Below are 15,690 nucleotides of genomic sequence, written 5' to 3'. Positions count from 1 at the left end.
GCTGAAATTTCAGTTTACCTCGTGAATTTGAAATCAAGCAGAGTATCAGCTTTCCAAAACAAATCTCAGTGGATGTTGGAATAATTATTTTTCCAGAATGATGTTTTTTTTGTTTGTTTAAAGTAAAGCAATATGAAAAATAGATAAAGCCTTGCTGGAAAGGGAGAATCCCTCTCAGCAACTCCTCAAGCAGTGCAGCTGAGACAGGATGAGCTGTCAGCCCTGCTCAGCCCCATGGCTGATGGGTCTGACTCTCCTTGCAGTAGCTCATGCTGACTGTAGGAGTCTTGCTGGTGAAGTTCACCAGAAAGAAGTAGGGATGTGTGTAGAAAATATTCACAGGGTAATTTATGGTGAGCTACAGAATGGGATTTATGGCATTGGGCCATATACGGCCCATTGGGTCATAAAGTGGTGGGACAGAGGGATAGGATTGGGTTTAGGGCATTAGGACATTTAGGACACTTCACCCTTCATCCTCAGCCAGATGAGTCCTGTGGAATGAAAGCTGCTGTCCCTGGACAAGGCAGCTGGCTTTCCACATTCAGTCCAGGTCCCAACCAGAAAATGTTTGTAACTCAGGAACCACTCCAAAGAAAACCCTTGAGTCACATTTTTTACCATGATCCTATCAGGCTTTGAAGGCCTAAAACAAGGACAACATTATTCTGCAGCCTGATGATGATTTTGGACTCCCACTCATCTGAAATGCTCAATTTCCCCAGGTCCCAGGGATATTATCAGGTTTTGCGGGCCCTTGAAACAGCAGCAGCAGCTCAAGCAGAAACATCTGGAATAAACATACCAAAGGTATTGAAGTCTCTGCAAAGGTAGTAAGGAACACCTGGCTGCAAGTATGGAACACAGACCCTGCTCTGCTGCCTGTGGAACAGCTTTAACAAAGGGCTGGAAGCTGACCTGCCCTGGACCTGCACGGCTGACAGCCACGTGTCCTCTTTCACGTGCAGGACAGTTGTGACAGTGAATTGCCACAGCTGGATGACTGCTCTCCTCTGAGGGGACAGTTAGCTCGTGCCCAGCTAATAGGCCAGGCAGCACTACTGACTCTGAGCAGACTGCTCCATAATTGGCCTCTTGCAGAACAGGACATCTTTGATTAATCTGCTACTGTTTGTGTGTGCTGTTCCTGCTGGAGCACGGACACCACGCAGCGCTCTGACATTCCCCAAATATGTGATGTCAGCCCTGTCTCACACACCGAGTGCCTGGTGTGCAATTACTGCACATCAAACTCATTCCACAGATGGGCAAATCAGGGCTGGGAGTGCTGGGCTGGAGCAAACCCAGCCACTGCTGTCCTTCCTCCTGGACTGTCCTGGTGTCTGGGTCACAGACCCCAAATCAAGCACACTTGGGACGATCGGGCGGCTGCTGCGCCTGAGCCCGAGGTCTGCCAGATCTCATCTGAGCTCTGTGCAGAACAAAAACCCAACAGGCTGCATCCAACACACACACACACAGTTCAATGCACAGTGCAGCTGTGCCTCAGTAAGTCATCAGGCATCAGCTTGAGTCATTAGAACAGATGTGAGTCCACAGCAAGTACAGGCACCACTTCAGCTCTTTTCTTTCTGAATAAGCTGCGTCGCACTCCCTTCTGTTTATCCTTACAACCTCCATCTCGGTGCTTTCACATTAAAGGACAGATACAGCATTAGACATTGTACACAGCTTCACTGCCAATATCAGCAGGTCTCAAATCCAGACACCTGTGAGGACTCTGCTAAATCCATCACCAACTCACAGTGCAGTCCATCAGTCAGAGCAGTTGTCCTCAGCATGGACCAAGATCAAAGTGTGCAGCTCAGAAGGCTTCAAACCCTGCTATTTTCAGCAGCCTTTAGTACATATCTCCGCCTGAAATTCCCTAGCACTTACATCCTTCTGTTGTCGCCCATCACTGGTTGGACAAAGTCTCTGATTGCACTCAGCAGCACCCTGGCTCTGAAACAAGAGATAGCTGAGTGCTGCTTTTTGGCTTATAATGCTAAGCAAAAGCAGATCTAGTTTTCTGTGCTCAGGACTGCTAAAGCACTAAGTGTACATAAGAGCAGAGAACCAAGCTTGCTGGCACATAAAAGGGACAATACAGCACAGCTAAAATTCTACAGCAGTTTTGCAACAGGGGAACCTGCCAGGATAACCTCCAAAATGCCTGATGATCCTCCTGATGCAGAAGAAACACTATGAAAAGAAAAGCAGATTCTCCCTTCCTTGTCTTCCTACAATTTTTACCTTTCCAGCACAAGGACTCAAGAGCAAACAGCAAAATTAAAACAGTTGAACTGTCAGCTGTCTGGGCTTAGGTCTCCTCCCTCAACAGCAGACAATAACTTCCAAAGCTGCCATTAAGTGGCTTAAATAAGATGGACAGTAAAGTGGTTGATATAATGCACAATTTACCCAGCTGTGCCATTGACCCGCTGGCACTTAAAAGCACTGATAGCAACAGCAGCATTCACTTGGCACAGCAATCCTGATCACTTCCCAAACACAGGCCTTTCTAGGCTTGAGTACATTCTTAGCCTGATGAAATAATCCCTCACTCAGGGGCTAAGCACTGCCGGCTCTTACACCTGAGCACTCCCTCCCATCTCAGGTAGGCAAACACCAGGAGGGTTCTCCTGTCCATCTCCCCAGCTCCATGCACATCTGTGCACACACCTAGAGCATGCAAGAGCTCAGCTGGCAATCCTACTTAGCAGGACTTTGTTATTCAGCACAGGTTGGCTGTGATACCAAAGCAATCCCAAAGAGCAGCACAGAAGACCCCAAGGGAGCTGGAACCCTTTCTGAGCAGGGCTCCACCACTCGGGAGCTGAGCTGTAACACCACCATGTAAAACAGCAGCAGAGAGACAGGAATGTAAACAATAAGCCTGAAACATGCAAACCTTCACTATCTAATATTTCCCAAAAGCATCCTGAAGGACGCTATGGCTTCTACACTATGCTTTTCAAGATAGCTGAGTCTATCGATTGCTGGCAACATAGTGACAACTTTAAGTGCTGTAACTTTCAAAGAGAAAGTCCAGATGAATGGTTATTCAGGTCTCTCTACCTGGTTTGGTTTGATTCAAAAAGGATTAGAAGCTAAAAATGGTTTATTTACAAGTCTGTCATCTAGCCAGATTTCCCAGCAAGGATCCACAAATATATTTGGAAAACAGAAGCACAGTGATTAAAGAAACAGTGATTTGGAGTTAAAAACACCACTGTGGGAAGCCTTGTGCTACAGTGCAAAAGTCATTTTCTGGGGACTGTTTTGTTGAACAACTCACACAGTAATCAGGTTGGAATGAGTCTCCCAAGATGGGAAAATCTCTTTTGTTAAGCCCAGATCTCAGTTTGGCAACATTCGAAGAATCATAGCCTACTCCAACTCCCAGAGCTTCAGCTATCACATGGAAGAGTCCAGCTGCCAAAACTGAAACTGTCCTGCACATCCCAGGCCATGAGGGAGCTACAAGCCTTGTCCTCTACAAAGCAGCACCTTGCAGAGCTGCCTCCTCTCACACTGCTTGCACAACCAGGCACTGATGTCCCATGTTGTGCTTTTGTTACACCCCAGCCACCGAGGCTACAGGAATGAGACCTGAGTCCAGCATTAAAGCACGGAGTGTGGGTAGGATCTGCCCCTTTAGAGGGTGGTGAGTCTGGGCAAGGAGTGCTCAGGGTGTAGTGAGAAAGATTCTGCAGTTTGGCTGGTGGAGAGCAAACTCCAGCATCAGCAAGGGTGGCTGGGAGAGCACACAAAGGTCATGATGATGGCAGACAGCGGTGCAACAGCTTCTGCTCCCCCATGCAGGCCAAAGTGCTGCATGAAGCCAGTCTGAGCCTGGCTTCAGCTGGAACTCAGCCTGGCTTCAGCTGGAGACACAGCCCAGACATGGACATTACCTGGGGAAACAGCTCTGGGGGAGCCTGATGACCTCTGCATCCTCACACACACAGCACATGCCTGCAGTGAACTCCATGACCTTGCAGCCCAGCCTGGGATGCTCAGAATGGACGTGCAGTTGACAGCTGAGTGGACAAGCTGCTTCTTGAAGTGGCACATCCCTGTTTTAGTTGGTATTTGCCTGCCTTGTAGCCGGATCCAAGCTGAAACCAAGTTTTACTGAGCAGCACCCCAGTGAGCCAAGGTAGCTGGCTGCAGGAGTCTGTGACTGACCCTGGAGTGACAACTCCACAGAAGCAGCAGAGCCACCTGGGTACCAGGGTGCAACACTTGTTTTAAAGAAAATGGAGCAGGGCTGCCAACCAAGGAGCAGCCAGCTGCCAAAAGACATTTAAAAGATATTTAAAGTAAAGGGAACAGTGGTGACCAGCTTCCCCAGCAGCCCACAATGGGATCTGCAGTCAGAGCAGCACTCTGCAGTGCCTACACACAGTGTGCTGAGTGCACCAGGGTAATTAAGAGCACAAGATGCACCAGCACCACTCACTCAGCAAACCCTGCCCCAACCACCTGCTCTCAGCAGCACAGATCAGGATCTGCATCACCATGCACTAAAAGCCTCTCCCAAAGCAGCATGAGTTCCCTCTACAACAAGAGCCTTTCCTCAGCCACCTCTGGAGCTCAGAGCATCTCACAACTCTTGGTTAACAGCCTGCAAACACATCCCCAGGATCAGTGCTGCCCACAGGTAAGAAAACTGCTGTCCATTCTCATTCCCTGCAACAGACAGACCAGCAGCTCCATAAATAGGAAAAATGCGGAGTAGACACATCTTCCTCTCTTTCACTAAAATCTTCCTTTCAGACTATTTCAATGAAACTTTGCAGTTTCTCATCTGCTTCCAAAGTCACAGAGTAACTCAGGTCACAGATGCCCCAGAATATATAGAAGCCTTAGAACAGGCAGTGCCTTGGAAAAAACCACTTTAAAAGAAGCTTTCTAAGCAAGGGAACCAACAGACTGTGCTTCAGTCCCTGGGCAGTCACAGCAACACCTTCAGCAAATATTCTGAAGGATATTTTCCAAGCTCTTTCTCTCTGTATCCCACTGATATTTCCCAGGAAGGAAAATGGCTGGCTCCATCTTCAAAAGAAGCTGCACTCATAGCCCTGGGCAATGAACTTCAGCACGTCTCCCCACTGCACCCTCGGGAGTCCAGCCCTGACTTCAAAGAGCTGTGGGTGTAGGCAGTGCCCTACTTGCAGTACTTTGGGGCAGGATTTACCCACCCTTTTTTTTCAGGCAGAAGGCTCTGTGGATTCATGTGCTCCCACCTCTAACTTTGACAGGACACAGCACTGTCTCAGGCTCATCTTTCTGCAGGGATATGATGTGAGATCAAGGCCACCATTGTAGCTGCTTTGGAAAACCCATGGTGAAAAGCAGCATGTTGGTGTCTAACAAGCACTTTTGTGATGTTTCTGATTTTTTTTAGTTTGGGTACACCAGGTACATTCTGGTGGTGCATGCAGTCAATTTCTGACAACGTCCCTTCATTTTCCTCTATTTCACAAATTTTCTGCACCCTCCCAGATGTTCCTATGACCCTTAATCAAACCTTTAGTGCTGCAAAGACACAATTTTCTCCAGTCTGTGACTAACCCACACGTAACATCTGCTGACTGCTCTGCACCTGGTGCTGGTGATATTCTCCTGAGCCACGTGCCTGCAAACTCTGCCTGACATGAGAAACAGCATTAGGGCAGGGAGCAGGGCACAGTGGCCACTGCCACCAGGCCACCTCTCAATGGCTGCGAGGGGACAGGTTTCCTGTCACACCAGCACGTTCAGCATGCTATCCCACACCCTATCTGCTTCCCATCCCAGCACCAGCACAGACTCAGCCTTTCATCCAATCCTGAAAGAACGTGTTTTTCTCCTCTTTTTTTTTTTAAATGAACAAGAAGCTACAAGTGAATATTTGGCCTTCACAACTTATGGGCTGCAGCCAAACCCTACCATATGCTCCAGCTAATACATGTGGGCTTTGCTTCTCATCCAAGAAAGAAAAAAAAGGACATTTATGAGTTGGGATTCAGCAGGATCATGTGGGAAGGAAGGGGTGGGGAAGTGATGCTATTTTGGTTGCTGTAATTATTTGGTGTCCAAATCCCTGACCCTTGACGTCAGCCCTGGAGGGTCTGTTTAAGTGACCAGTTGTCATGGAAAGGAGAAGGACTGGTTGGGAGGTACAGGCTGATGAGGAACAGCTCTTTGCTGCCTGAACCCACCCACAGGCAGACCCCCTGCCTTCATTAGTCACCACCAGCTCATGGCCAAGAAATAAAAATGTCAATACCTTCTTGCTGATACATTGGCTGGAAACAAAAGCATGCAGGGAAGTTCGTGCCCTCCTTCCTGCCATCCCTTCCTGCTGAAACACACGGGCCAAGTCCTGAGCTCAGCTACAGCACAGAAACTCCAGGGCCCTCAGCTGGGTCACTCTAGGTTCACATCCATTTATCCAAACTCAGCCTGGCCTCACTCCAGACTACACACATGGAAATATGCCCTGCGCAGAGTACAGGGGTTCCTACTCCTTGGGAACAAACCCAATCACAATGACTAATTCATACCACCTCCAAAGGAAAAAAACTAAGATAAATAACCCCTCAATTCCTTGCTCCAGACGTCCAGCAGTGCTTTGAGCCCAGAACCCTGCTAGCAAGGCTCCAGCAGTGCTCAGGAGGTTGGCAGTAAAGCAACAGCTACTGACAGGATGGTTTCTCACCGCTGCCGGTGCCATCCACGATGAAATCACCAGTTGTACAAGAAACTGGAATAATCCTTGCTGAAACCTCAGCCACAACTCAAGAGTACTGGACACAAGTTTGCTTAGCAGGGCTAAGTTGCATTGCTCATTCCCATGCAGTCCATCATCAGCTGCCGTTTGTTATTCCTGTGGCCAAGGACAACAAAAGGGCTCTGCAGAAGCCAGAGCAGAGCTCTCGGACGTATGGATGAGATTTAACAGGCAGCTCAAAAAGCCACTTAACAAATCCCAGCACACCACGGCACATGGACAGGGCAGCTCAGCAGCTGGGCTCTGCCAAGGAGCAGCCAGCAGGAGGAAGTGCAATAACCACAAGAAACTAAGGAGATGCAAGAGCAGGGAAGGGGCAGGTTCCTGGGTCCCATCCCAGCAGCAGGAGTCTCCTGCACTGCTGGTGCCCAGTTTTGTTCCACTTGGGATATTAACCTGCACTGGAAGGCCTTTAGATCAAGGTCCCAAAAAAATCCACTCAAACCATGTGAGTCACACCTGCCTCATCCATCATCCAAGCCATGTCACCACAGATTGCCAAGAAATAAGGAGGAATTCAGGGTTACCTTGTTTTTTCCAAAAGACTGCAAAATATTGCAGCCTGGGACCCACTGCACTGGGTCTATAATTAGTATGTTTTTCTGTATAGTATATGTTGAAGCCCTGGCACCACTGCATAGCCATGAAGTGAGAAAGAGGAATTGGGCAAGACAAAAAGAGCAGCCCTGGCTATCAAATGGATGATTACTAGGCTGTATGAATGAGCTTAGTGGGTCTCAGACCAGTAGGTGTTTACTGGTTGTGTCCTGATTTGCTGGGCAGTGCTGTGTTAATTTAGTCCCAGTTGAAATGATGTGGCAAACTGCAAACACCTTAGTTTTGCTTTTGGGTTTACTCTAATAAAATTTAAAAAAACCCAAAAAAACCAAAAAAACAACCAAACCCAAACACTCAAAAAACAAAAGAAACCAGCAGAAAATCCCTACAACCAGCTAGTCTAATTTTTAGTACATCACAAGCCCATACTCAAGTCCAAAAAGTCGAGACTGAGACTCCTGTGAAGACACTGAGACACCTTCATGACAAAGATGTACCTAGTCTGCATTTGCTGGCAGCAGAATTGAACCACTGGGTCACCTCTTTTCCTCTTTGACAACACTTTCAACTCTAAACATTTTAGAAGCATTTCATTTGAAATGGTCAGCAAGAACAGGAGCAGGGGCAGTTGGGTCAATGTCCCAGGCTTAGGGCAGGACTAAATACCCTGCTCTAAACCCAGGACACTGACCCAACCATCCAGACTCAAAGTTTTCCATCCCCATAAACTGAGTTTATTTTTGTCCTAAATAATTTTAACTTTCTGAGCACTAACATTTACCCTCTGCTGAGGAGTAGGAATGCTTTCTCAGAAAATCTAAATAAAGAGACGTTCCAAGAGATTAAGTCTCATATCTGTTTATTTATCCAGTATCTGAGTAATACCAAATCTCAAGATTGAGGATAAATAAACACCACTAATAGTAAAAATCCAAATAATAATGATTATCTGACAGTTTTACTATAGGTCTTCATCTGAGATGTCACATAAATCCTGCAAAAACAAGACCAGCTGCACAGGCAGACTTTGCAGGACAGGTGGTGCCTGTGGTGACAAACAGCTGCTCCCCCAAAGACTTTCAAGTCAGAAGTTTTACACATTATCCTGTGTCACTGCCCATGAGATGCTGCACGTGAAACCACCCACCCCAGGACAGGACCCCATTATCTGCTTGGTCCATGCAGCACCGTGGCACGAAGGAAAACTGAGCAAAACATTAATGGAAAACAGCAGTCCTTGAGTGAAACAAACCAAATTCCCTAAGCAACTACATTGGTGTGAATGCAGAATTGCTCCACAACCCCTGGGTAGGTGACCCACGGATCTGCCACAGAGACAGAGGTCCCTGGCCCTGTGAAACACACAGACGTGGGCAGTGAGTAGTTACTCGAGGTGGAAAGGATTTGGTTGAAGTGTCTCAACAACCACTGTCCTGAGGGTTGGTACACTCAAACACCCAAATGTGGCTGGAGAGGTTAAAGGCCAAGGTTTACACACACAATTCTCCTCCCTTGGGTCTGGATTGTCATAAATACAGAGTTTTCAAAGGCAGAACTGAAGTCAGGCAGTTATCTGTATCACAAGTGTTTCTGAAGTTTGGCCTCACACTTGTCCCTTTTGTTTCTCTCCTATGGTCTTTTATCAAGTGATTATTGCATTTCAGACATCTTGGTGGTGTGGGTGGGCAGGACAGCTCAGAGTGACCCAAGGACACATTCCCAGTGGTGCCTCCAGCACTGCCCCACCTGCTGCAGTGTGGAAAACCCAGCATTGAAGATAAAAGTGGAAGTTCTTCCCAAACAAGACCTTGTTTTTTTAAAAAAAGAAATAGCTTTAAAGAACAAATAAACAGTCTCTCCTACAACACAGAAAACCTAAACATTACTGTTTTATGCTTGCAACACATGAAGTCATGATGGTAACAGAACTGAAAAACATCTCAGACATGGCAAAGGAGAGCTCAAGCCAAAGACAGGATAAGGCAGACATAGTCAGGCTCTTGCCCCTTTTGCTCCACCTACAATCTGGCATTACTAAGAGAGAAGCAATGTCCAACATGCTGGGGACTTGTTTTATTTATTGTTTTAAACCCAAGCACAGGCTAAAAGGCTTTTTCTCATCTAGATCCAAGGCTGGTGGTTACAGACTACATACGCACAATTCCTGCCATGCTTCACCGATGTGCAACGGGGCATTCAGCAAAGTGGGGAGACAAGACCACTGCAACTCAGTATTTACAAACTGGGAGGAAGTGCTCAGCAACAGCACACCAATATCCACAGAAAACTAAAACAGACTGCAGCCATCAACCCAGCAAGCAGGCCAGGGAATGCTGTGGCTGGTAACAGGATGAGACAAAGGAAAGAGACCTCAAGGGGAGGGTCAGTAAGTAGAAGAGAAATAAGATTTGGTTTTGTAATTGACACAGTGATCAACGTTTCCAGGTTACTCCTCGTTTTTGGACCAAGCTGACTTGTAGAAGTTAGACTGGGGACTGGAAGTAGTGCCCTGTCACAGGGTTCATGGCAGACCATCCAGAGCAAGCTCCTGAGTCAGCAGCTCACAGCAGCAAACACTGTCACAGGGTACATTGTGTACATTTCCTCCTCCTCTCACTCTCAGAGCTAGAAAAACTCCAAAAACCAGGGTTAGGAACATCATGGCCTGCAGGCTAGGTTTTTACAGAAACAAGATGAGTACAGCAGCAAAGCAAGAAGGACGTGACTAATAAAATATTTAAGAGGGCAAAGTGTTCCTGCCACACCCACCTGCCAAGCCCAGAGGTTATTGCTTTGACAAAGACCAAGCAGCCAGCACACAACTGAGACTCACCAGCATTTGGCAAACTGTCCAGCCCATGGGATGTGACAGCAGAAACCCACTGAAGAACCTTTTCACTTTGGCTGGAGAGCCCACTACATGCATTGCATGTTTTCATCTCCTCTGTTTCCACTCCTTCTCAAACCCACCCCACCCTAACTGCCCCAAGCAGATGCACCCACTCTATTTCCAAATTACCTGAAAACACCAGCTATCCTAGGAAAAGGAGGAGTCTTCCTACTTAAATATGTATTGAGAAGCCACAAAGTAGTCTTGCAAATACATGTGGACTTGGGCTGCTTGTTCAGTCCAATCTGTCTACAGTCTGTAGAGTCTGCAGTCAACTTCAGGAGCCTGATCTCGAGCCCAAAGCTGACAGAGACCCTTAGCTGAATCCACAAGCTCTCCCATTCCCGCAGTGCACCACAGCCTCTCCCCACATCATGCCAGAGTCACCAGAAACACTCAGATCATGTCTGTGAAATAGAAAGGTGGTCTTCAGAAGACCACTGTTTCTGTTTCAGAAAAGCATGGATAAATTAGGAAATAATTGATAGGATGATGGGGATGATCACATCAAAGGCTGATAGAACATGTTTTTGTAGATGGATAGCACTGCTATTTCACCTACTCACATCATCACCTCCCTGCCCCTTTACAATGCTCTATGAAGGAATATCTTCAGCATCTGCTCAGAAGCAGGAGCAATGCAGCCCAGTACAGCTGCTGCTACTGTCCAGTTTTAATAGTCCCAAAAAAGAAGAAAAAAAGGAGCAAAAGAAGTCCAAAACTTCCAAATCTAGCACCAGTTTTCCAGCAATTCACTGCAGAGTCTCATTCACATCATCCCGACTGGGCCAGGCTGTGCTGGTGCTTGGTCTGCAGTGGGAGACCAGAGGCAGTGGGACACCCCAGCCTGTTCCCAGGCCACCAAAAGGCAGTGGGGGGTCCTGCCTGCTCCCAGGGCATCTGAGTGGCTCTGCTGCTCCCAAAACAGCAGAGGCACACACAGTGCTGGCCAACGTTAGGCTGTGCATCTGTCCAGCAGGACTGAAAGCCTTTGCTTTTCCGACCCCACAGGAGTGTTGCAAGGATTAGTTCATGTATATTCAGCACCGTTTTTCAAAGCGCTCCACAAGAGCCAAACCCTTCCATTTTTTTCATCTGTTCCTTGCTCTGTCACTACCTCCTGACGGGATGTGTTTCTCCCCTCCTGAGAAACAAACAAGCACGAGGTCAGCAAGAGTGGGAGGTGGGAAGCACATTCCAGGCTGCTCCTCTTCTCTCAAACCACAAATGGCACCAAACCCTGCCATCCTCCCAGCGCTCAGCATCCTGGCCTCGTGATGCAGACCAGGGAGGAGCTGGGCAGGGTACACAGCAGGGTGTTTAACCTCATCTCACTTCCTCTTTGGTTTCAAGAAGCAAAACAGGAGGGTGAAGTGGCCACCCCCAGAGCTGTGCAGCCTGTCTGTGCACCCACAGCAAGGCAGGGGGGCTCTGCACAAGCCCCACTTGGAAGCTCCCCTTTTCAGACAAAATGCTGAGCAGTTGCTGCAGCCAAAGTCAACCCAGAGGATGTGGAGCTGATGCATCCCAACCCCCAGGGAACATGCCAAAGCCTTGGCACTCAGCCTTGGCATGAGGGGATGGTTCACATCCAAGTGCACGACAGCAGACCTCGTGTTTGGTGCAAGTGCAGGCAAATCCCATCTGGGGTATTTTCTCCTGTGCACAGACTTGTTGAGCCAGAGCAAAAGGGCAATCCTGGGAGCAGAGCTCAGGTACAGGCAGTAGCCAGCTGAGGACGTGGACAAATCACTGCAGGGCGCTGTGAGGGACCAGGCTGGTCAGAGTGCTGCTTACAAAACCCAAGAGAATCAGAAAGGGTTAAAGAAAAAGGTATTAAAAACACTAACAAATCTAATCAAAGAGTAGCTTCCCTTGGCTCCAATGCCCAACACCTGGACAGCCATGCAGATAACACGAACATCCACTCCTCCATCTGAGAGCAGTGAAATCAGTGTTAGCATGAGCATAAAATCCCCAGATGTTGCAAAAGCAAATTAAGATGAGTCACACATAAAATAAATTTTAAAAGGGCTGTTTTCAGCACATTGCTTTGATAAGCTCAGAATGCCATTTTAAATAACCTCCATCTCCATAGAAGCATACATGCAAGAACAGCCCATACCCCAAAATTTTCTGGGGTTTTATGTATCAATTTTACTGCAGTGGGAGACAAAATCCCTATTATTTAATTTGGAGGAAAGTTCTTCAGTGAAATTGACATCAGTGAGTCTGAAAAAGGCTTTGAAATCAGATTAAGAAATCCCTTAATTTTTTAGCATGACAAATTTTGTGTCACTTCCCACAGATGCTGACAGTACAAAGACTATCTTTTATAGTAAGGACCATCAGCTGCACTGGCACTGCACACAAACCAAATTACAGTTCCAGTTCACCCCCAGGATTTCTTTCAGGAACTCTATGCATCACATGGCCACTAGAGTTTAAACCAATGCAGTTCTAGTCCCTGACTTGTAAAACTGACATCAAGGCAATGACAGAAAAGGAAGCATGAAAAATCAGTGTAGCTATGATTTTCCACTAGGTTTGAGTGCTGATGGTTTGCCTTCTTGATGTTGCTGCATAAGAGCTGCACCACAGGCACCAGCACTGCCTAGCATAGATGTTTGCTTCTCCACCTAGAAATGGATTTCAGCAGAATCACCCTCCTTGTGCACCACTAGGCAGGTCTTCACCTATCAAATTGCCTATAGCAACTAAAAGGTTATGAATGTGCTCAAATAAAGCAGAAATCCACAGGGAGATGTTCCAGAAATGCTTTCAACATTCCACTTGGCATGAAACAAAATTCCCAGAGTTTTTGTTCTTACTAGTCATGAACAGGAAGACTTACTACAGGTAGCTGGCTTGACAGAGCACAAGTCTTGAATGAATAAGAAAAATACTATTATCATAGTGTGGGTCGCTGGGAGGGGGTTGGTTTGTTTTTTTCCTCTGTTTTTTTTTCTTCTTTTTGGCAAGGAAGTTCAAAGAGTACCATTTTTCTCAGGGAAGGCACCGGTTATAAGGCAGAAGTTACTGGGACAGGAGGATGATACTCAGGATGTCAGCAGCTGCTAAATACTGACTGCACACTGTTACTTTGCAGAAATACTGCAAAGTATTTCACATCACATCAGGACAATGACCATCAGGTCCCTGGAACACAGGTTATGTACCTTCCAGCTTCACCTACAGTCCCAGCTCCAGAAACATGGAATCAGTTCAGGTTGTCTGAAAGGAAACACCTCTGGCAGAGGGCATTGGGGGGTACTGAGGGGTTTCTGGGGGATTTTCTCTGCAAACTGAAGGCAGACGATTTTCAGAATTATACTGTGTTACATTAAAACAAAAATATCCTTTCCCAAAAGCAAATAGAAAAAACACCCAAAACAAGTCAGGAAAAGCACAGGTGAACCAAAGCTGGAAGGAATCTACGTTACCATCTAGGATTCTCTCACTCGGGAACTGGCCATGACCACTGACCGCACACACCAGAGACAACGTCGTGCGGACCACACCTGTACAGCTTGGGAGAGATGGCAGAGGGGGCACACCAGGGATGCTCGGGAGTGTGGAAGCGCGGGTAACCCTTTGGAGAGGGCGGTGAGGAGGGCCGGGCGGTGCCTACCTGGATGTAAGCGCGCTGCAGGTAGCTGTAGGGCACCCTGCGCTGGAAATCGGCGCGCACCTCCTCGGCGGCGCGGTGCCGGGACACGGCCCCCAGGCGCGGCTCCTCGCAGCGCCGCACGCACTCTGCGCGCCGCAGCACCGAGCCGAAGAACGCCAGGTCCCCGCCGGCGCCCGGGCCCGGCTCGGCCAGCCGCACCTGCGCTCGGCACAGCCGCCGGCACCGCAGCCGCGCCGCCCGCAGCTCCCGCCGGCTGCGCAGCGCCCGCTCCAGGCACCGCGCCGCGCCCGCGAAGTCCCCGCCGTAGTACGCCTCCACCCCGCTGGCGTAGAGCGCATCGAAGGGCTCCAGCGGGCCGCCCTCCGCCGCGCACCCGCCGCCCGCCGCCGGCAGCAGCAGCAGCGGCAGCAGCAGCGGCAGCAGCCGGGCACCCCCGCGCCGGCCGCCGGGGGCCATGCCCGCCGCGCCGCCGGGACGCGCCGTGGGCAGCGCGGTGCGGGCGCGCTCGGGGCGATGGGGCTCGGCGGCGGGATGCCGGAGGGTCCGGGACACGCGGTCCGCCCGGCGGGGTCCGCGCCGGGGAGCTCGGTGCAGTGCGGTCCGTGCAGCGGCGCCGTGCAGCGGATCCCGGCGCGGTGGGATGCGGGGGTCCGCGCCGTGCAGTCCGCCCGGCGGGCTCCGGGGGTCCGTGCGACGGATCCGTGCGATGGATCTCGCTGTAATGGGACGCGGGGCTCCGTCAGCGGGAGCGGGGCTCGGTGCGGCGGGCCGGGGCGCCGCGGGCTCCGGGGGCCGTGCGCGGGGCTCGGCTGCGGTGGCGGCGGGGCCGCGGCTCCATGCACGCCCGGCCTGTGCCGCCTCCCGCGCCGCCGGCACCTCTTAAAGGGCCCCGCGCCGCCGGCCCGGCCCGCCCCGCCCGCGCCGCCGGCCCGGCCCCGGCCCCCCCGCAGCGAGCCGGGGGCGCGCAGGGGGCGCGGCGGCAGCCAGGGCTGCTCCGAGCATCCCCGTGCCCCGCGGCCGCAGGGGTTCGTGAGTGACGTCGGGAAATGTAAATCGTCCCGGGGTGATGTCAGTGGCAGCAGCGGCGGCAGACTTTCCTCCCGCTTCTCCCTGCCTTGCTCCGCACCTCCTCCTGCCGCCCCGCATCCCCGCGCTGGCGGCCTTATTCAAAGGATGCTTGGTTTTGTCTCCCTGCGAGGCTGCTGCTTGGAGCCGTTTTTCGCTGGGCTCTCCACCCCACTCGCCTTTCTTACCCCGGCATCCTCCTGCCTTCGGGAATTCTGCAAATAAATAATCTGGGATGGGCACAGTGAGTGGCTGGCGAAGATTTTTCAGCTCCCAGCTGTGTGTTTGTCTCGATTCCTCCAAGATTTCTCTCTTCCAATGCTGCAATGCCCTGCCCTGCCAAAAATGTTACTCTTTTTTTTTGCATGAATTTTAATGCTTTCTTGTGACGAGACGCTTGGCAATGCAGACTGGTGACACATGAAAAAAATATCTTAGTTGGCATTTTAAATAATTTCAGTGTTGAACACCTGTCACCATGAAGTTTTTCATATTAACACAGTTAATTTGGTTGTTCCTGAGTGAGGGGGAATGACCAAACCCTGGATTTGATTAGGTGCTTTACTGTAAGATGTTCTGGGCTCTGCTACTCCAAATTCTGTGCGTACAGCACTGTTCTCAGTAGGGTCTCTCACAAGGTATTGTGGCCTTATTTCTTTCAGACATTTCAGGAACATCTCTATAGATGTTGCCTATCTTCTCATAGACTAAAACAGCTGGAAATGGGAGATGCTTGAAATCCACTTGGTCCAGACTTTGTTA

The 15,690-nt window shown here is 49.6% G+C and overlaps 1 protein-coding gene across 1 annotated transcript in view; it reads right to left on the bottom strand.

Moving 5' to 3' along the window:
* The window catches only part of P3H2 (prolyl 3-hydroxylase 2), a gene marked incomplete at its 5' end in the record, with an annotated part of 62,778 nt that extends 48,459 nt beyond the window's left edge, over positions 1-14,319 (bottom strand). The window contains one exon of the mRNA XM_084212141.1: positions 13,864-14,319. Within this exon, the coding sequence (XP_084068267.1) occupies positions 13,864-14,319 (456 nt within the window). The remainder of the gene's footprint in view (positions 1-13,863) is intronic.
* Between the last annotated feature and the right edge of the window lie 1,371 nt (positions 14,320-15,690).

This window comes from Fringilla coelebs (assembly GCF_963513975.1).
Source record: "Fringilla coelebs genome assembly, chromosome: 10".
NCBI lineage: Eukaryota > Metazoa > Chordata > Aves > Passeriformes > Fringillidae > Fringilla > Fringilla coelebs.
Note: the sequence above shows the minus strand (reverse complement) of the source record. Positions and strands in the feature narration are given on the sequence as shown.